The 23,220-nt window shown below is 37.3% G+C and overlaps 1 protein-coding gene across 1 annotated transcript in view; it reads right to left on the bottom strand.

The window, feature by feature from the left end:
• Positions 1–23,220, bottom strand: part of TMTC2 (transmembrane O-mannosyltransferase targeting cadherins 2) — a 473,463-nt gene that overhangs the window by 219,685 nt on the left and 230,558 nt on the right. The window contains exon 3 of the mRNA XM_056116407.1: positions 4,508–5,336. Coding sequence (XP_055972382.1) covers positions 4,508–5,336 — 829 coding nt within the window. The remainder of the gene's footprint in view (positions 1–4,507; positions 5,337–23,220) is intronic.

The raw sequence follows: 23,220 nt of genomic DNA, 5'->3' as shown, positions 1-23,220 counted from the left end.
AGTTGTGGCATACATGACATGTAAAAAACGAAAAGTTGTTTCTTTTGAATGAATGTGTCCCAAATTCTAGTTTATGAGAATACTGCAATCAGATAGCATATGCAAAAACATGCACGATGCAGTATGTTGAATATTAATACTGATATGTAAAATATTAATAGAAAAGAGAAGGATGAAAGGAGTATAAGGAATGCTAAATAAGATAGAGGCGGAAGGGACAGTTCAATTTGTAAAAGAATAGTTTTGGGCCAGAGAAATAGCTCAACAGGCAGAAAGCATGTTTTGGTGTAGAAGAACTGGGTTCTATTCCCAGCACTGCACTGTATCCCAAGCACTTCTGGGAGTAGCACCAAGAACTGCTAAGTGTGACCTAAATCTCTCCTTCCCATTTCATGCAGGAGGATAATCAGTTTTACTCAACAGATTTCATTAACAATGCAATATTCCACAAAGGAGAGACAGATGTCACTATCCCAGGAAACACAGCATGGAGAGCAAAAGGTGCTAAATTCCTAAGTCACCATTACGTGGAATATATAGAAGCCACTTGGATAAGTAAATTAAGTAAAGTGCAGATGAAGATTGAGGCTGAGATGGCAGAGATGGTTGGGCTTTGACTTTTTGAGAAATGCAGGGATGAGGAGAATTGGGGGTGGGGAATAGGGTATATTGATTTGATTTCAAAAGAATTATGAGAATGGCTGCTCACAGGACAAAGCAATAGTACAGAGGGTAGGGTATTTGTGTTGCACCCAGCCAACCAATGATCGATCCCTGTAACTCCATCTGAACAACTGAGCCCACCAGGAATTACCCCTGAGAGCAAAGCCAGGAGTATGCCATGAGCACTGCCGAGTGTGTACGCCCCATCCCCCCAAAAAACTGCTACTCAGTTGTAGACATTAGGAATATAAAAATGGAAAAAGGAGTTCAGTTTAGACACACAAACACAATAACCTTGGAAGTCACTGTCACTATCATCCTTATAAGAAGAAAACACTCAGCACAAAGGAAAATCAGCAACTTATCTCAATAAGTGCACATCAGTGTACTAGGTCACAAGTCTTATCACCACTCTGAAAATCAGGAAAAATATGAATTTGACTGCAGCAAAGCTGAGGGAAAAGTGCATAAGAGAAACTATTGGCAATTCTGATATACTGCTAGATACATGTTGACTAGCAAGACATTCTTCAACCTTTGCACACCCATCCTGCACACCAGTTCACGGACCAGCGTTATAAGCAAGGTAGTTATGAGTTTCTTTCAACCTCTCTACACTTGTGGACCAGTGAATGTGAACCAGAAGCTGGAGAATAACACTGAGAAACAAGTAAGGCAGTTAGATACTACAGATCAAAGAGGCTGAGGGTGGAACATCAGAAATTCAACTTTTGATGGCTCAAAGAACTTATAATACTGTCCAGTTGTGTACTCTTTTAACTATCAATATGCAAGTTCCTAAATACTACAGCAATCTTTATTAAAGAGACCAATATATTGGTGATGAAAGGAATGCTTGATCGTATCTTTATTCAAGCTGCAAGATAGTACAGTGGTTAGTGTACATGCCTAGAATATACTCAACCCAGGTTTGTTCTCTAGCACATGATTTCCTAAGCATAGTTGGATGTAGTCTTGGAGGTCCCAAAGCACCAACATGGTGCCCCTTTCTCTTTGGAATCACAGTGACCAAAGCAACTCTACTTCCTGAGGTCCTGACACTCATAATGATAATCAAATTGGCAGGGTTTGACCAGGAGTGGCCCTGGGCCCTTCCAAAAGGAGATAATAGTTTTACTAATTGGATGGGTGAATGAAAAAAGAAAAAAAAACTTACCCTATAACCAAAATAACAACCGGAATTATAATCCTGTCAATAGGAATATTAGCCACTAATGGAAAATAACTAATACCTAAAAGCTTAGAAAATGCTTTTGCTTATTCTTGACTAGAAACTTCTGCTTCTGTTCCTCTTAAGTAAAAAAATTCATACATGGGTTCTTGGTTTCCCAAAATGTAGAAAATGTTTTTGTATTTTCTCACAGGTAGGTGTGGTCAATAGTCAGTGAGCAAATACAGTGTGTGCCATTTCTATAATATGTTCTTAAAGAGGATGGGATTAGTCACCCAAATCCCCCCACCTTTTTTTTTTTATTTTTTGGTCATACCTGGGGATGCTCAGGATTTACTCCTGGCTCTGCACTCAGGAATTATTCCTGGTGGTGCTTGGGGGACCATATGGGATGCTGCGGTATTGAACTTGGATTGGTCATGTGCAAGGCAAATAGTCTACCCACTGTACTATCGCTTTGGACCCCAATTGCCTTTTTCTCTCCCTCTTCCTGTTAGTTGAAAAGCTGATGTGATAATGAACCATTTTGGACAATAAGAACAGAGTGACATTCTGAAATGGCCCTGGATCAAAGACAGGCCATGTGGCTCCAAAAGCCCATGGCGCCATCTTAACTGCTCTGGGCTTCACATACATGAAAAAACATCTAACTTCTATGTCATTTAAGTCCAAGTTCTCTTTTGTTACAGTAGCTTAACCAAAAAAAAATTAATTAGTAAATTTAAAGAATCTGTAGAATTAACCTTAAAATACAAATTGTATGCTTTTTCCTCTGAATTTTTTTTATCAAGAATCTGCTTTATTCAGTAAGAAAATAGTAATGCTATCATTTACATATATATATATACACACACACACTTTTGGGTATATAAATATATGCCAGGAAAGAAAAACCGTACTGTAAAATTGATTGCAATACTTCACACAGCAAGACATAAGATCAGGTATTCAGAAATTATTCAGGAGATGCTACCTAGAAAAGTCAAATAAGTAAAGATTCTTTTCCACAAGAATTGAAAAATTATATGCTATATACTTGTGCAATTTTAATGCTTTCACTCCCACATTAAAATCCCAGCAATCTATTAACTATTCTAAACACCAATAATTAGTTGCTTGGCTTAAAGGAATGTGCAATTGCTCACTGAACTCTTGACTTAATGGTAATCAGATAAGGATGCCAAAATTCCTTCTGGGGTAGCTAGAACTCTGGACACATATACACATATGTCCTCCTGTAACAGCAGGCTGACCTGGACATCTGAGGCATTTTCACATTTTCAGTATCCGAGTAAAGAATATTGGAAGAGAAAAAAACAACAGTTCAAATGCTAAACTATAATTCAAATAATAAACTGACAAAAGTACCTTATGAAAAACAAGCATATTTGGCATTAATGAATATATTGCACCATAGTACTGGAGCATTGTCCTGTTGTTCATCAATTTGGTCGAGCAGGCACCACTAAGTCCTCATTCTGAGACTTGTTACTGTTTTTGGCATCACAAATACGCCATGGGGGGCTTGCCAGGCTCTGCTGTGTTGGCAGGACACTCTCGGTAGCTTGCTAGGCTTTCTGAGAGGAACAGAGGAATTGAACCCCAGTCAGCTGCATGCAAGGCAAACGCCCTCCCTGCTGTGCTATTGCTCCAGCCCAATGAATACATTACTCTGAAATATTTTTTGCACTAAAAAGGTACACTTTTTTCTTCCATTTTTCTTTAGCTTCCATCACCATTTAACTACTTAAACCAGATTTTGTTATTCTTAAAGTAAACTGCTTTCTACTTTGGCTATATATTCTGAGATTTTCTCAAGTTAGATTCTAAATAAAAAAATAACGCTGTAAAACATGCCAATTTTCCCTTTCCATGCTACAGAGAAGTTTGCTTCCCCAAGTAACATAAGAACCCCTAATAGCATGCTAAGTATTTGACAACACCCAGTTTCAGTTTTTTATTTTGTTGTTATTGTTTGGGGCTCACACCAGGGGCCACACACCAAACTCATGATTCATGACTCTGCTCCTAGGTACCACTGTGGCTGCACTCAGGGGACCATTTGTGGTACTGAGGATAAAATCAAGTTTGACCACATGTAAAAGATAGTAAGCTCTGCCCATGGTGCTATCTTTCCAGCTCAGACACCCACAAAATTTTGTCCTCTGCCAGCACACACACACTGACAGGCAGAAACACAAAACCAAGAATCTGTTTAGGTTTTCCTCCAACTATTTCAAATATATCAATGGAAGTCTCATGCTATTGCTTCAGGAAACACACTGAAAACAGGAGCAAAGTACACTGAATAACCAGAACTTTGTTATACAATAAGAGAGGTGATAAGCATTATCAGTATTTTAAAATGTGGAATCTGAGCATGTTCTAAATTCTTATGATAATATTTTCCACAATAGGACTTCTAATTCCTCTAGACAAATAGTCTAGAGAAAAGTATTTTCTTCTCTAAAATAGGTAATGTTGAAGATTTCTCTGTACAACTTAAATTTAAAAACAGAGGAAGTCATCTTGCCTGGAAGAACTTCTATTTCCTTTCCCTTAGTACTGTGTTAAAGCAAGAAGCAAAGAGATTTTTTTAAAAGTCAGACAGTAAACAGTGCAGGCAGGCAAAAGCACAGAGTAAACTATTACCTTTGGCTGGGTTAACTTTGATCCCTGACCTATACAGCATCTCCTCATCCTGCCAGTCTCCGTTCCTGATTGCAGTCTTGAGTCCGTAGAAGACAATTAACATAACTGTAGCATAGAAAATCAAGTTCTTGAGAAACCGCTTTTGGACTTTGACGTAAAGGGCCCTGGCACCCACAGTAACGAGGAGGCAGAAGCCCATACTTGGAATATACAATACACGCTCTGCAATTACAAAGCCGACATAGAAAAACAGGTTCGTGGCAGGAACAAAGGGTATTATTAACAAAGATAAAGACAAAACAACGATGTTCTCCGTGGAAGGAAGCTGTGTTCTCGGTGAGACCTCATCTTGAATGCCGTTTTCCATGTTGGATGCAAAACTGAGTTGAATCTCAGAGTCCTGGTAATCCGCCTCTGAGTGGCAGCTATGGCCGTTTGCATTCTGCTTGCCGTTCGTGACAAACTTCCCATTGCATTCTCTTTCTGTGTTGGGGCTCTTCAGACCATAGTAGGCCAGCAGGAGGAGTCCAATGTAGAAGGCCACGGTGTGGAGGTTTCTCCAATCACACACTGTTTTGAGCAGAGGCACTGCATCCATTGACCAGTCGAAACTGAGGGTGTCTGGGCACAGCAGTAGCCAGAGATTCTTGGTTGGCAAGTAGAAGAAGGTGAGTGTTCGTGCCAGGAGGCTGTCCGAGTCAGCGGCTGGGTTGTCAGAGTTGGAAAAACTCGGTGGCTTGTTTCCCATCCAGTATAAGCGGGCACCCAAAAGAGAGGTGCCCCAGAAAGTCAACAAACTAATGCTGAGGAAAAGTGACAAATTCTTCCTCTGAAACCAGAAGAAAAGGAGAAAAATTAAGATGACCGTTATTATAGTACGGAAACATTGCATTTAATATTTTAAGTTGAAAACATATTTTTAGTGTGGTGTCACAGAGATAGTAGAAGGGTTGGCAAGCTTGCTTTGCCTGTGGCTAGCCTGGGTTTGGTCCCCAGCGCAAGGTCAGGAGTACTTCCAACTCTGCATGCTTGGGTGTGAAACATAAATCAACCAAACAACCAAACACAAAAAAATCTGTACTGCTGAATTTCAAATACATGACTGCCTTCATCTCTTTCTAGATACCCTGGCTAGGGAGATTTTAAGACAAAAAAAAAAAAAAACACCAAAAAACAAAAAAAACCCAACTGTGGAATCCTATTTGTATCTAAATTGTGATGTTTCTTTGTGTTCTTCTCTAAAGTATCAGTAACCAAATCATCAACTCCCTCACCTATACAAATTGGTTGACTAGATTTCCCTTTAAGAATATATATGATGCATAAGTACGAAATACACTGCTCTTAGAAACTGTCTGTTCATTTTATAGTTTAGACTGTTGAAAACAAAGAATAATCAAGCCAAAACTATGGGGTTATGACAGGAATCAACTCAGCTCTAAAATAAGAACAGCATTAGCTGTGTCTAGGCAAGTCCTGTTATCATTGTCTTGAATCTTCTTATAGAATTTATAAACAGGACTTTCATCTGCTTCTCCATGCTGACACTGACATCAGCAACAGCAAACGTTTAATCACACTCCTCATGAATCCCAAATTTTTCATGTTGATGACAACTGTTTTTAAAAATAAAGACTTCAATGATGGGCTTACTTATTTTTAAGAAAAAGACAATAAATGGTGAAAGAAGGCCAAAGGGCATCCCTGTTAATGAGACTTGGCTAGCAAACTCTTTCAACCTGAATAAGAATTTAGTGACCTCTGACAATCTAAGAGCTAAATAGTGGAGAAGAGGGACACGTACTATACATCATATCATAATTTTAACAACACACTGGTAAAATGATATGGTTGCATACATTCTAAAGTGGACAGATATTTTAATATACAGAGATATCCATGATATTTGGTTAAAAACATAACGTATAAAAAATAAGTGAAACTACATCCAAAAAAAAGGAAGCCTTGATTGATAGCAATGTAAGTCAAAGGACAGTGTGGAGGTTCACAAAGATCCACACAGAACTGGGATGCAGTCCAGCAATCCTAGTTACAGGTATATTTATCTAAAAGAAATAAATTTACTATCGTAGACAGATAACTGCTACTTTATGTTCACTGCAGCATTATTTACAAAAGCTAAAAAATGAGAATACCCTAAGTATCCACTGGAAGATGATTACTACAGGAATACCACATTTTGAGTTTCAGGGACACTGTATTTTTCACTAACTGAAGACTTGTGATGACAGCACGCAAGCAAGTCCACTGGGACCATCTTTTCTTATAGTAAGTGTTTACTTTGTTTCTCTATGACAATCAAGATTTATATATTTTTAGACATGTCTACTACACATTTAATAAACTACAGTGCTTTTTAAAAGTAACGTCAATTCAGTAGAAAATCAAAACAATTATATGCCTTATTTTATTGCAATAGTTGCTTTAATTTTGGTTTCTGACACCAAAACTGCCTTATGTCTGAGGTACCCAGATATCCGTATATTGTTAGCCATAGAAAGAAAAAAAATGCTGCTATTTGAACAACACGGTATAGATCTGAGGGCATGTTAAGTGATATAAGACAGGGGAAACAAACACTGCTTATATCACAAATAGAATCGAAGTGGGCAGGTGTACAACTCATGATACAAAAAAGAAATCAATGGCTGCCAGAGGCAGGTGTGCAGGGAGAGGTAAAGTAGTTGAAAAGAAAAAATTCCAGTATGAGGATAATAAAGGTCAGAGATGAGATCAACAGCACTACAAGTAGAGTTTAGAATACCATACTTTATATTTAAAGTTGCTTAGAAAAAAATGTTTACAAGTTCTCATTTAAGAAAAGAAATATATAGTAATGGCAGATGTTAACTTATCGAAGAAATTATGATATACGTTACAATAATTCACGTGTATGTTATTGTCATTTCAATGAAAATAATCCACAAAGAGAAATGCATCTTTTTGTTTGTTTGTTTGTTTGTTTTGAAACCATACAAGCAGCGCTAAGGAGCTTTAGCATGTGTTCAGTGGTTATCCCTGGTGGTGTTTGGGGCACTCCTGCAGTGCCAAGGATGAAACCCAGGCCTAATTCATGCAAAGAATGTTCGCCCAAACGTTAGGGCTATCTCTCTGCTCAAAAAATTGCTCCTGAGGATTACTCCATAGCTTAGTGGCCAGTTGGGCATTCTAGAGGAAAGGGCAGCTCACATAGAGAAGGGAACACCAAATAAAGGGTGTTTGGAGGACCCTCCCAGGAGGGAGGGGAGATGCATGTCGAAAGTGGACTATGGACTGAACATGTTTGCCACTCAATGCCTCTTTTGCAGACCACAACACCCAAAAGGAGAGAGAGAACACAGGGGATTGCCCTGCCACAGAGGCAGGGGGGGTGGGGGGATGGGGGTGGGGGGATATTATCCATGGTGGTGGAAAATGGGCACTGGTGGAGGGACGGGTATCTGATCATTGTATAATCAAACCCAAGCACAAAAAATTGTAAATCTACAACTGTACCTCATGGTGTTTCACTAATAAAAAAAAATTTAAAAAATTTAAAAAATTAAAAAAATAAAAAATAAGCTAAAGCATTAAAAAATAAATAAATAAATAAATAAATGAAATTATGAAAAAAATGTAAAAAAAAATTGCTCCTGAGCATCTATATTAATGAAACAACCCCTATGCTATACACAAATACAACTGGTCTTTCTCGTAAAAGTTACTAATTGTGGAAGCCAAGAAATTGGTCATGGACCATATATTATATCTGTACTCTAAACCTATTGATTTCAGCGGGGTTCAGGTGTTTTATTTATTTATTTATTTATTGAGGGGGGACCCTTTGGAGGACACCTGGTCACGTGTAAGGGGCCACGTGGGGATTAAACTCTGGGTTCCCACGTGCAAAGCACGTCTCCAGATCTCTAAGTTATCTCCTAGGACTCAAGACTCCTGATTTTGTAAAAAATATTAGGAACCAAAGAGACACTGTGGAAAAGAAAGCTTGCAAGCAGCAAGTGCTGATTAGATTCCCCAAGCACCACATTTAATCCCTAGAGTTGGTCAGGGGTGATCCCTGAGTACAGAGCCAAGAGGAAGTCCTGAGCAGTTGGCTGTTGCCCCCAAATAGTAATAATAATAAATAGTGCATGCTAATGAGTCTACCTTCATCTTCTTTCACCTGCACAGTCATTATTCACTTGCTTATTCGATATATTCACTTTGGACCTAAAATAATATCCAAAATGTTACTTGACTTCTTAACCACCCCAAATACAGGTTTTCTCCAGTCATTGCCACTTCAGAAAAATAAAAACACTGAGCCAGTTCTTCATAACCACTTTCCCACCACGTCCTTCTTTCAATAAATCTTCTCTTTCTCTTTCACAATACATCTGGATCAATTCATTGTCTGTCCTGACATCACTCTAATCCAGAAAGCCACACCTGGTTCATCACAATAGCTCCCTCCTTCCTATGTGTTGATGTGGGTCTATTTTAAGACAACACACATGAGAGACATATGTTCCCTTACCACATTACCACAATGTAATGTTCCCAGATTTATCCTGTCTTTGTTAAAATGGATTATATTGTTACCACATTTAAAAATAATTAATGGTTTCTTTTGAAAAATGCATTTTAAACTAAGGCACCATGGTTCGCAAACTAGATCAGAACAGTTTCTGGCATACAGTGTTCCAACACCACCAGAGTGACATCCCTCCACCAATGACTCCAAGTTATGCTAGGGTCTTGGGAAGGGTGTTTTTGTTTTGTTTTGTTTTGTTTTGTTTTGTTTTGTTTGTTTTGTTTGGGGGCCCCACCCAACAGTGCCCAGGTCTTACTCCTGGCTCCATGCTCAGAGACCACTTCTCCTGGAGCTTGGGGATCATATAGAATGCCAGGGCTTAAACCCAGGCTAGCTAGGTGGAGGGAAAGTTTCTAACCAACGGGATGCGCTCTGGCCCAGAGCTTGGGAGTTTTTATCTCTACAAAATATTTCCAATTTAAGGTACTTTCACTAATTTTTTTGTTATACTTCTACATTACTACCTCAAAATTATGCTGAAAATTAAACATTTAAAAAAGATGTAATTCTGGCTATGAAAGAGAAGTAGAGCAAGAAGAGGCTGGAAGGTAAAAATCAGAATAAAGAAAAAGAGTAACAGCAAGCATGGAAATTGTGAACAATGTTAAGGGGAGCTTGTATAGTAACAAGTGATAGCAGGTCTACAGTCACACAATTAACTGTCCCAATGTTTTTAAAACATCTGTGTCCATTATCTACTTCTAATTAGTTCATGTAATATTGTATGGAATGTTTAACAGTAGGAAGGCTAATGGGATTAGCCATCATAAATGTTTAGCCTGCATATTTTTCCTGGCAAAATAAAATTGTCCAAAGATTCATTATAATCTATGAATAACTTTTGTAAATTCTTCCTTTACTCCTGTGACATTCTAGACCACAAAATGTAGAAAACTTGATTATAGGGGGAAAAATAAGTAACACAAAACCATAACTTATAATTGTAATAGCTTAATGTATCAATCACATAACTTAGTATTCACTGATTACACACAGGAGAAACGTCATCTGACAAACATAAATGAGGCAAAGTATCAGGTACAAAATCAGACTGATATAGAAAACAATTCAATTTTTAAATTAAAACAAAAGCCCATTTTCATAATATAAACAAGAACATTCTATTATATATAGTCTTATCTATGTAGTGGGTTGAAACATGTGGAAAATAAGAGAAGGGAAGGGAAAAGGAGAAATTTTACAAAAAACCATAAGCAGGCATTTAAAAAGCAAAGGAGTAAGAAAATGGCATGGAAGGGAAAGGTAATCAGGATTCTTAGCAGTCATAAAACTCCAAAAGAAGTTGACCTTGACAGTTATATAATTCAAAATGATTCTAAAAGATAGGACATCATAAAAAATATTTATAATTTGTTATGATAAAAGCATGTTTAGAATTGGGGGGAAGGGGGCATGCTGGGGTTTGGGATCACGCCTCCTATTCTCAGGTTTTACTCCTGGCTCCTGTGCTCACAGTTTTCCTGGAACTATTTGGGAGATAAAATGCAGCTTCAAGGACCAAATCCTGGTCAACTGCTTTTAAGTCAAGAACCTTATCTGCTGCACGAGCTTTCTTGACCTCATTAACTCTTGAAAAATCAAAATCAAATATTCCAAATGAAAATGTAGTAAGATTATCTTGTAATCAGGCTGAAAGATTATTTGAATATATTAACTCTAAAATGAAATGTAAAAAACTGTTCAACAATAATTATTATATAAGAAATCTACATGCAAGGCTGGAGTGATAGTACTGAAAGTAGGGTGTTTGCCTTGCACTTGGCTGACCTGGGTTTGATCTCCAGCGTCTCAATAGGCCCCTAAGCCAGACAGGAGTGATCCCTGAAGAGCAGGACCAGGAGTAATCCCTGAGCACTGCCTGGCATGTCCCCCCCAAAAAAACCAAAAAACAAAACAAAACAAAAAACAACCCTATATTCTGTGACCAGTCATGTGGTTCAGTGGTAGAGCACATTCTTTGCATTGTGCAGCCCTGAAGTTTGAACCCTACACCCCAAAACAAAAAGAACACAAAATGCTAAAAAATAACAAAATATAATAAAATGTTATCATCAATTTATGTAGTAAATTCAATACAAAAGTGGTTTCATATATTGCTTCCCATTCAAATAACCAACATAATTACTACAAAATCAGAGGCATTTAAGTTCTAAAGCAAGATTCTCCATACTCATTTTGTCTTATTAGAAAATCTAAAAGAACTAAAGAAATAACATTGCTAAAGAAAAATTGAGTAGGTCAAAGAAAATTGATGTTAAACTGTTTAAAGTGGTGGAGCTTCAATGGTTTCATGATTAGCTGTTACTTTTAAGTATCAGCCTATGTTGAAATCCAACTTTCAAGTCTTCTTAATCCCTTTTGCATAATTTTTTTTCAAAAATTATTATCACCTTGGAAATAAATTCTGATAAAAACAAATCTATTTTTGAATATTATTCACTGTTCATGTGGAGACAGTCTTAAAAGTAAAGTGAACATAAAGTAAGGGCAGAAGGGTTTTATTTGTTCATTTCACTTCCCAGGTTCTGATTTATAGATGAAGTAAAATTAACAAATTTGTTCTAAGCTGCAACTAGGAACCATACATTTAGCCTCCATATTTCTTTGATCTTGGCTTAGAGCATGAAAGTGATATCCTGCCATTATCTCTGAGATAAGACATGAGATTTATGAAGAGTCGCCACAGACTTGAACATTACAACTGGTGAAGCTCCACATATAGAAGATAAGACTTCAAAGTCAGAGAAACTGAAACATGACCTGATAATAACCTGAGATGAAGAGGATTAGAAAATGATCATAAGAATCGAGAAACAGCTTTAAATGTTAGAGTGCATGCCACGCATGGTAAAGGGCCTAAGCTGGATCACTGGTACTACAAGGTCCCCTAAAGGCCACAAGGGTAGCCTGGGGCACCTTCAAGCATCACTGGCTGTGGCCCTCAATGTCCTCCTACACCACTGGATCTAGGCACCATTGGTAAGACCCTAGCATTGAATCACTAGCCTGACTGGTCAAGTATCACTGGGAGTGACTCTGGGAAAGAAAAGTAAGAAAAATATAATTTAATATTGAAGCAAAAAGCTCATTCAACACATCATGAATAGCAAGTACTCTACTATGGCTGGATGTACACCTGTAAGAAAAGAAGCAGGAGACGCTGTTCTCTTGGAGCTTCCTATATTCTATTCTATTCTATTTGGAAAAGCACTATGGAAGGAGAATTATAGTGGCTTGAAGAATAGTTTTCAAACCTAAACGCCTCTCAAAGTCAATTAAAAGTACTGACCAAAATCTCCATAGATGATGCTGGTAGAGCCAAGATTTAGACCCACAGCATATATGTATAATTCTTAGTACTAACACTAAAAATATTGTGGGATTCCAGCTTTCATTTTACAGAGTTTTAGGCATAATTTCTTTAGTCTAAATGAATGAACAATAATAAATATATATATAAAATTTTTCTCTCAGGACTTCGGGACAAATGGAATCCATAATAATGAGGGTCAGGAAAGTCAGGCTACAAGGAAATAGAATTATTTGTAGTAACTAGAATTTAGGGTTGAAATATTCAGGTTTTCTTGCAGTATACAGAAGACAATATTTTCTCCCAGGGTGGGAAAATAGTTTCATAAAAATTAACCATTAAAATTAAAAACAACAAAAAAGTTTAAGTTACAAAGATATTAGAGAAAAATCAAGTAACAAAAATAATTTAAAGATCTCTGGATTTCATTCATTAATAATAATGAAAATTAAAGTGAAGAAGTATGTTTCAAGTTCCACTAAGTGAACAGAGTTAAAGAAAATTAAAGATGACAGTGGCAAATTGTTTTGATACAAGAATGACAAGATATTAGGAATTAAAATAATAAATTGGATAGTATCTATAGGAAATTTGAAAGTATTTAGAAAATTAACAATTTGCAGTTTTTGTTTTGTTAGATTTATTTACATATACTCTATAAGGACACCTTTTTTTTATAAATATGGGTGTTTAATGTCTAAAAAAAGTAAAAATAAAGAAATAACTAAGTTTTCAACAAAATAATATAAAAATATCTTGATAATGATATTATCTGGATCTATAAAAATTAAAAATAATAAAACTATTATGCATATATATTTATGTACTATAGTTTATGTTATTAAGATATATGCTGTAAAATAAAAATACTATAGCAATTATGACAATCCATATGACTACTGAAAAATTATGATGTGAAATATGCATATTTTCAAACTATGTGATTTTGGAAAAAATATAACATATATTTCACAGATGCAAACATAAGCATGTAAGTTTTGTTGGTTTTTGAAACTGGAAAGAATTAGAAAAACACTAAGTTATGGAAAATCTAGGACAGAGAAAAGAGATAGAAAACTAGGAAAAGAGAAAAAGATATCTATGTTCAAAATTGCGAGTTATTCCTACTGATTCACATTCATAAAGATTAGTTTGGAAAACATAACAGTTTAACAATCTGATATACCAAAACTTACATCTTTGGTGTTAAAAATAACTTGGGATAGGGCCTGAGAGATGATACAGAAGATACAGGCTCTTGTACTGAATGCAGTAAATGCAGATATGAATCTCTAACACTACATATGGTTTCCCAAGAATTTTCAGGGATTCCTCTTGAGCATAGAAACAGGAATAGCATCTCAGCATTTCTGCATGCGGGCCAAATACCCCAGTCCCCTAAATAATTTTAAAACTAACATACAAATAATTTTAAGAAATTAAAGTTTAAGAATTAGACTTGCTAGCTTCTATACTTTACTATATTTAGTACTAACTATAGCCATTCAAATTGTTTCTTTAAAAAGAAATTAATTCAATAAATTTACAACTATTATGTGTTCCTTATATTTTCCAAAAAATTCCTTAATCTTGTAAGAAAATTGGATAAATATAAAATTCATACAAGTTGGGAAATAAAATTGTAATGTTATGCAAAAGTTCTCTTTCACATCTATATATAATAATTGAGACAATTCTGGAATTAATATGCAGTCTGACATTTGTAGGAATTCAAACAAATGATTCTTAAACCAATTCTCAACTCATTTTCTACTTATCATTATCTACTTATTATTACACAAATTTTAAATCTTTTATTACAGACCTCATTCTCAATCTCCCACGAGGGTTCATAAATTAAGCAATAGTATAACCTTCAACTTAAAATAACTTTGCTGTCATCACATATAGAAATTTTGTCTTGTCACCTGTATATCATAACATTATCTGCCTGTCTTGATATTTTTCCATAGAAAGTATACATGTGTTCCTAAGGAACATTTTTTTTCTGATTATAATTTCATTCAAAGAATAGAATGAGACAGGGGAAATACTGAGTCCCTCTGAACAGTTTTTATTTTGGGATCAGGGAAATAGCTCAAAGTGCAAGTATTTGGGTGAAAGGAAGGCCCTGAGATTGATTTCCCGCACCACACAGCCCTTAGCTAGAACCCCAAGTGTGATGACAGTGGCCTGAAAGTACATCCATCCCAAAGAACACTACAATGACGAGTTTTACCACTGAATAGCCACTGCCCAATTAAGTATTACCACAGGCATCCTGTGAAAATCCCCTCTCAAAAAAATCCTTATCTTACATGTCATTTAAGTTGACAGATTCCCTCAGGTTTTAACTGACCTATTTATTAAACATACTAAAGATTGTTTATGAGAGGAGTATCTTTCAAAGGTCAAACAAATTATTCAGCTTTTTAAAAAGTCCTTAACAAAATAAGGGAAATGATAGCACAGTGGATTAGGCGTTTGCCTTGCACGCAGCCAACCTGGCTGACCAAGGTTCGATTCCTCCACCCCTCTCTAAGAGCTCGGCAAGCTACTGAGAATACCTCGCCCACACAGCAAAGTCTGGCAAGCTACTCGTGACATACTCAATATGCCAAACACAGTGACGAGTTCACAATGGAGACGTTACTGGGCCCATTTGAGCCAATTGATGAACAATGGGAGAACAGTGACAGTGACAGTCCCCAGCTCTATTTTATTGGAATAAAGTGACATTAAAATTGTCTCATGAGAGGGGGTGGGAGTGGGGGGAGGGTCTACCACAGAGGCAGGGGTGTGTCTGGCAGGAGGGAAACTGGGGGCATTGGTGGTGGGAAATGTACACTGGTGAAAGGATGGGCACTGGAAAATTGTTATGACTGAAACCCAATCATGAACAACTTTGTAACTCTATATCTCATGGTTTTTCAATAAAATAAATAATTTCATTATAAAACTCTAAAAGAAATTTTCTACAACTATCAGACATAACAAATCAAAGGGAACCAAGATAAAAGTTCAAAGGCTTGTAACGGGCACCATGCATAAAACCTGAGTTAGATCTTAGCTCATGTTGCCAGCCCAGCATCACCATTTACAGCTCTAGAAGTCACAGAGCACAGCAGCGTGTGGTTTGGGTTGTCCCTGGAACCACATCACATGGTCCTAGCATGGGAAAAGCCAATCTGTTAGTCGACTAGCAGAGTAAGTGGTACCCACACGCCATAGTCCCCATGACTGAACTGTATGAAGCCACGTACCCCATTCTCTAGAAAACAAAAAAGAGTAAGCAAAAGAAATTACAGGTTGACAAATTTGCCTCTAGTCTTTGTACACTCTAATTGAATAAAATAATTTTATCTTAATAAACGTATGCATAATTTATCAACATACATCAAAATCATCACACATATCATGTGAACTATGAAAGCAAAACTACTGGGAAGAACAGGCTGCATTAATTATTGATGCCCTTTGTAAAGCCCAGTGGACGACTATATTCTTATGGGAAACTTTAATTAAAGAACATAACACAAAAGCAAAGCAGTATCAATTATATTAGCATTTTAAACCTATTATTCATGAAAAAGTTGAAGGGCATGATAGCGTCAACACAGTCTCTGATTCTTCTAGGATATAAATGAAACTAAAAAGGAATATTTCAGACACAACGAAAAAATGTAAACATTCTGCCTTCGAGCATTAAAACCATCACCGATTCACTTTTTTGGCAAACTAATGAAAATAAATTACTTAAGCATAAGGCTCATTTAATTCCAAATTAAGCCCTTGGCAATAATAGTAGAGTTGTAATAATAAAGTAGATAAAAATCAGTATCTTAAAGCCTTAGGAATAACTGAAAGAAAAGGCTATCTAGACATAACAAAATTCTAGCAACCGCTCTTTTATATCCACTGTTCATCAATGAAATCATAAGTTTTCCTTACAGCAAAAATGAAGGATTTCCCCTAGCTGCCCTTTAATTTAAAAAAAAAAAAATCTTCTAGGGCCAGAGAATTAGTACTATGAGTAGTGTGTTTGACTTGTTTCCCAGCTAAGGTTTGATCCCATATGACCTCAGAAAACCACCAAGAGTGATTCTTGGTGCAGAGACAAGAATAAGCCCTGAGCACAGCTTGTTTGTGGGTGCCCCCCCCAAACCAAAAATAAATCAATAAAATAGTCCACATTGGTTCTCAATGTTGTCTAAAAAAGATTTTTGAAACTAAATTATTTTTTTCTGAATAGGTGATAATAAAGAAAGAATATATGGATAAAAAGATAATTTCTCAAATAGCCATGTGATTAATACATGTTTTGCCATAAATAAATTTAAGGATCAATTGGTTTTCTCTCAAAGGAAAACTGATTTTTATTAACAATCCACTCTATAAAATATTAGAAAAGGTTCCCTACTCTAGCAAACAAAAGAATTTTAATGTTTGAGATTTCAAAAGATATAAAGGTGCTTAGGATGAATATATTCAGTTTTTGTAAAGAAATAATCTAAATACTAAGGGCACAGATTGCTATTCAGCACTTTTCACTGTAAGGAATTCTTTCATTTATTCAAGCTGATTTTAAAATATTTCATAATACTTTAGCCGAGTTCAGATATCCATCAGAAAACAACTGCATGTATCTAAATAAATATGAATAAATATATAGCACCTTAAGAGCAAGTATTAGACTGTAATTCACTGATGAAAATTATACACATTTTAGACTATATCATAGCTTCATATACAAGAGGTTCATCAAGGGAAACTATGGTTATATTAAAATCCAATGAGTATCAAAGCATATTTAATGCATCTGAAATAATGACTAATATATAACCAAACTTGAAAATCAAATATATCTGCATTAATTTGATAGTAGTAGGTCAGAAGACAACAGATATTCTCCTTAATTTAATTACTAGCATAACTACTGGTCTACTTGAAATTCCTTGTAGATTTCATTGCATGTTTATCACAAATGGCTAATTAAAAAAAATAACATCTAGAATATTTAAAAATACAATATAATAAGAAGAAACCTAAGATATTCATCTATTATTTTGCTTCATTTTTTCAGTGTTTCTTAATATTAATTAAATGTTTTGTTTATTCCTTAATTGGTGGTAGCTAATCTTCGTACCTTTGCTTCTAGCACTATCTAATAATAGGAGTCAGGGATTCTTGAACACATGAACAGTTTTAGGACTGAGGCAGGAAGTACAGATGAGCCTGGAGCATCTTATAGTGCTAGAAAGGGAGGATGAGCACATAACGCACACACATACATACATCAAACATTCACACACTCTGATAAAAATATGCCCAGGTTTCAAAAAGACATTAAAAACCTGCTTAAAGAGATCCAATGTTCAAAGCCAAAGCAGTTTTAGCAACAAAAATAGCAATGCTGTACCTGAAGACACCCCAAAATATAAAATAGTTAAAAATCCATACTAATAAATGCTACAATAAATTAGGTAAAATAGAAATTTCTGAGGGCAAAAATATTCAAATAATTTATATATGCCCTTCACCCTCAGAAGAGTGAACGTATTCTACAATCCATGAGTGTAGGCATACATCTCAGCTTCTTTTGACAGAGTATAGTATGGAAAGGAAGGACAAGGAAGAGAAAAAGTCTACAGTGGAGAAACATGAAAAATTCCATCAGCCAGGTGACTAAAAGTTATTAGTAACAGCAATAAGTCAGGTGGATAGTATGTACCCTTGATAATATGTAATGAAAGTATCAGTTCAGCTGTGTTCTTCCTCCCAAATTCTATATATCCCATCTAATCAAGGAAAAAAAAAGAGTATCAGGCAAGTTTCATGAGAAATTGTTTCACAAAATAAGATTTCTCAAGACTATCAAAAAACAATGTCTGAGAACTATGACTACCAGGAGGAGTGTAAAAAGACATGGGAAATGTTATTTTCTACCTTAAAGAGCAATCTGGAGCAGAGTAAGAATATAAGAAATAAATAAAAGAAATCTACTCTTTTTTTTTAAGGTGTGATAGTCTCTCTGGTGTGAGGTGATATCTAGTGTTTGGATTTTCATTTCCCTGCTAAGTGTTGAAGAGCCTTATACCTACACACCAGACCATCTGTACACCTTCAGCCTTCATGAGGAAGTGTCTTTCAGCTTTTCTGCATATTTTTGATGGAATTATTCTGTCATTGTTAAGTTTTTTCATGCTTTATGTATCTTGGATTTAACCCCTTGATGTTTTCTTCCATTCCACAGGGGACTTTTATGGCCACACCCAGATATATTCAGGAGCTATTCCTGGCTCTATATTCAGCACTGACTTCTGGTGCTATTCAGGACACCATAAGTGATGTGAGGATTTAAATCTGGGGTTGGTTAAATGCAAGGCAAGTCCTTAACCCTTGTACTATCCCTCTGGTCTTGAGAGTGTTTTTACATTCTAGCCATCATTTCAGTTCCAGAGCATAAACTACTTAATTTGATATCATCAAATTTCTGCTTTTTTTTCCCTTCTGTTTGACTGTCCAGTGTCATTGAAGCTGAATTGACATGGATGTTAAAAATGGAAGCTGCGTTGTCAGGGATGTGAAAAATAGAACACTCAACTGCTGTTGGTGGAATGTCAATTTACCTCCATATGGCAAATGGTATGTAGACTTATAAGAATTAAGACTTGAGCTTCCTGAGGCCTAAGCGAGACCTATTGGGTAGGATGTCTGTATTGCAAGCGGCCAACCTGGGTTTGATACCCAGAATTCCCGGCATTCCATATGGTCCTTTGAGCATTGCCAGGAGAGATCCTCAAGCACCTCCAGGTGTGGCCCCCAAATAAAAATAATTATAGAAATTGAGCTTCCGTATGATCCAGCAATTCCATATCTTGGCATCTTCCACAAACATCCCAAAAAATATTTTTTAAAAGATACTTGCATTTCTATGTTCACTGCACCACTATTCATGATAGTCACTGTCTGGGTACAATACAAGTGCACAAAAAAAGGAGAATAGTTAAAGAAAAAAACTGAAAAAAGGCCAGGAGGATTGGCCCATGGTTGGGGATCTGCTTCAAGTGCTGGGGAAGAAGGCAGTTGGGATAGAGAAGGTACCGCAATGACAATGATAGCTGGAAATGATCACTTTGAACAAGAATTGATGAATGTACATGATAACCTCTCAGTACCTGTATTGCAAACTATAATGCCCAAAAGGAAGAAGGAAGGGAGGGAGGGAGGGAGGGAGGGAGGGTGAAGTGATTGTCATTTGACATAGAGGCAGGCTGGGGTGGGTGGGGTGGCAGGAGTAAAACTGCTGGGGACATTGGTGATGACAAATGTACACTGGTGGAAGGATGGGTACTGAAAAATTATATGACCAAAATCTGGTCATGAACAACTTCCTGTGTATCTCAAAGTAATTCAATTTGTAAAAAAAAAAAAAAAAAAAGAAAAGAAAAGAAAGAAAAGAAAAAACAAAGAAAAAAAGATCTATTAAATATATTGATGAACTTAGAAAAAGAAAAAGATGGAAAGATTCTTTAAGAAAAAAAGATGAAATTACACAATATGCCATTATATGGAACTACAGAGCTGAGTCATTGAGAACAGGCACAGATACAGAATTCTCTCTAATATGTAGAAAATAAAGACACATAGTAAGGAAATAACAAATGGCCAGTGGCAACGGTGCCAGAGAACAGGTCTAGAAAACTGATATTTTCAAGTCAAAGGGGTAGAGATGGGGCAGCGGAGAGGTTCTTGAAACACTGCTAGCACTTTGACAGTGGATGTTGGAATACTCGATGCCTCAAACTGTGTACCAGTGTTGTTCATTAAGCATGACATACACTCCACCCTAATGGAAAAATTTCAAAAAAACAGGGGGGAGACTGGATATGAAATAGATGATAACTTCACTCTTTCCTCTCAATTTTTGGTGTTTGTTTGGGTGACATCTGGTTGTGATCAGGGAATATTCCTCTTAGTACTGAGGGTCCCTTCCAGCTATGTTCAGGGAAAAACAGAGGGCAAGAGATAGAACCTGGGACTCTCATGTGTTAAAAGAATGTTCCAGGGGGTATGGTGCCTCCAGCAGTTCAATCTGTACCTGTGAGGCAAATGTATCAGAAGCCTGATGGTGTCTTCAGACTTCCAGATACCCCAAAATTGCTGCTGTGCCTTTGGCCAGACTCCAAAAGCTTGGGGCAAAGTTTACCAAGAAAGTAAATGGCCAAAAGTGAGGTATGTGGGAAACATACCCAAAAAACACCTCCAGCTCAGCTATATAATTGTATGCATGGCCTCTCTAGTTCCTGATCAAACTGCTTAATGGCCATGATCCCAGAGACTCAGAAACAAATCTCGAAACCCAGCGGCTTTTGGCAGAAATGCGTCCAGTCTCTGCAGTAGGTTACTGGTGCTGGGCCAACCCAGGTGGGAATAGGTTTCATGAGTTGGCCTGTTCCCCCTGTTTGCCCAGTGGCCGCCATCCTCCAGAGGCACTGGACAGTCAGGTTTGGGCCAGCAGTGACGAGACACGCAAGGCCTCATGGGACGGGGCTGGAGCCAATCCTGTCCTCCCCACCCCAATGAGACCCCAAGTCATCGCCCACGAACATCCTCTCTGGCTCTTGATAAAGCTGCTTAACGGCCATGATCCCAGAGACTCAGAAACAAATCTCAAAACCCAGCAGCTTTTGGCAGAAAAGCATCTGGACCACACAGTAGGTTACTGTCACCAGGCCACCCCAGGAGGGAAAGGTTGTTGTCCCTCCACCAGCTTCCCCCTGGTGGCTTGGTGGCTGTCACCCTCCAGAGGGCCATTGGACAGTAAGGTTTGGACCCGCAGTGACGAAACATTTGGGGCCTCATGGGATGGGGGTGGAGCCGGTCCTGTCCTCCCCACTCCAACAAGACCCCAAGTCATCTCCCACAAATGGCCTCTCTGGCTCCTGATCCAGCTGCTTAACGGACATGATCCCAGAGACTCAGAAACAAATCTCAAAACCCAGTGGCTTTTGGCAGAAATGTGTCCGGACCGTGCAGTAGGTTACTGTCGCCAGGCCACCTCAGGGGGAAAGGGTGCTGTCCTTCTGCCTGCTCCCCCTTGATGGCTCGGTGACCGCCATCCTCCAGAGGCCATTGGACAGTCAGGCTTGGGCCCGCAGTGACGAGACATGTTGGGCCTCACGGGATGGGGATGGAGCTGGTCCTGTCCTCCCCACCCCAACAAGACCCAAAGTCATCACCTAAAAATGGCCTTTCTGGCTCCTGATCAAGCTGCTTAACGGCCATGATTCCAGAGATTCAGGAACAAATCTCGGAACCCAGCAGGTTTTGGCAGAAATCCCTCCAGAGTTAAGTATTAAAATTTAGGAATTTCAAAATCCCGTGGCCACTACTGCAGCCACGTGACATCATATGTTATTCATAACCAGCAATAGAAAACAAATTGTCTACTCTTGCTTTTTCAGCAGATCTGTGTGTTGGGGTAAAATCTCAAATAATAATGGTGGGTCTGGTGTCAAAATATTGAATGTGATCAAAGTAGAGAGAGAGTAATGTGGAAATCATCTGCCCCATAGGTAGGGGGAGGGTGTGGGATGGGGGTATACTGGGGTTGTTGGGGGTGGAGAATGAGCACTGGTGAAGGTATGGGTGTTTCATTGTATGACTGAGACTTAGACCCAAAAGCTTTGTAACTGCTTTCATGGTGATTCGATAAATAAAATTATAAAAAATAAAAAAGGTAAGGTGGAATTCATGCACAATTCAATCAGCTAAACAGTGACTGAATAAATAGCAGTACTCCTACATAAAAAAAAGAAATTCCCAGCCCTTTGAGCCATCTCCCTCCCAATTTTTCTGAAAATCTGCAACTGTTCTTAAAGATAAAGCCTATTTAAAGAATGTATGCTATCAGAATAAAGCTTTTGGAAAACAAATGAAATTAAACAGATGGGTTTTGATCAATCAATATCTCAAAGCTGCTATCAGAGAAAAACAATTGAAAATTAATTTCAATGCAAGTGCATTTAAAGTTGTATCTATCTTCATGATTAATCTACAAAAGACTGAACAACAGAATAGAGTAAGTTTCAAGTTAAAATAACTCAATTGCTTACATGGATTACATGAGAAATAGCATATTGATCTCAACTCATGATTGGCTTTTATCTGACAATCTACATTGCATCTGTAGGATAATCTAAACCCTCAAATGAGACACAATGATATCAAGGGAAGGATGCTTCCAGCACTCATTGCTATGGAATTTTTGTTGGCATGGCGACCCATTCTTCCTCATTAAGCTAACATGGGGAAATCAAGCAGTTAGCGATTTCTTATGTACCCAGGGCAAGCTCCTCTAAAGCTAACTATTAGAACTGAAGTGCCTAAAGAGTTCAATTACTGGAACTGCAAGGGTGTGCCACAGTCTCTAACCCATTACACTAAATGCAAGCCCCTGAATGTGAGCCTTCAGAGTAATCTTGTTTAGCTTAAAATAAGAGGTTTAACACTTCCCACCAGGCAGTACGCAATGGTCAAATCAGGTTAGTCTTGAAACAATTCAGCCTTTATGTAGAAAATATGTGAAGAAAATACCCTTTGTGATCTAAAAAGAAAAAAAAAAACACTTCTAGGCAAAAGAAGACCCTGCTCTTTGACAATCAAAACACTTTTGGTTTTGCTTAAACACTTTTCACTATACTCTAAGAATATTCCTAAATAGGGAGAAATTTTTTTTAAGTGCTCAAAATTAATTGAATTTGGTAAAGGGACTCTTTTCTATCT

This window comes from Sorex fumeus, unplaced genomic scaffold (assembly GCF_029834395.1).
Source record: "Sorex fumeus unplaced genomic scaffold, SorFum_2.1 ptg000003l, whole genome shotgun sequence".
Lineage (NCBI taxonomy): Eukaryota > Metazoa > Chordata > Mammalia > Eulipotyphla > Soricidae > Sorex > Sorex fumeus.
The sequence above is the reverse complement of the archived record's forward strand: the minus strand, read 5'-3'. Positions and strand labels throughout refer to the sequence as shown.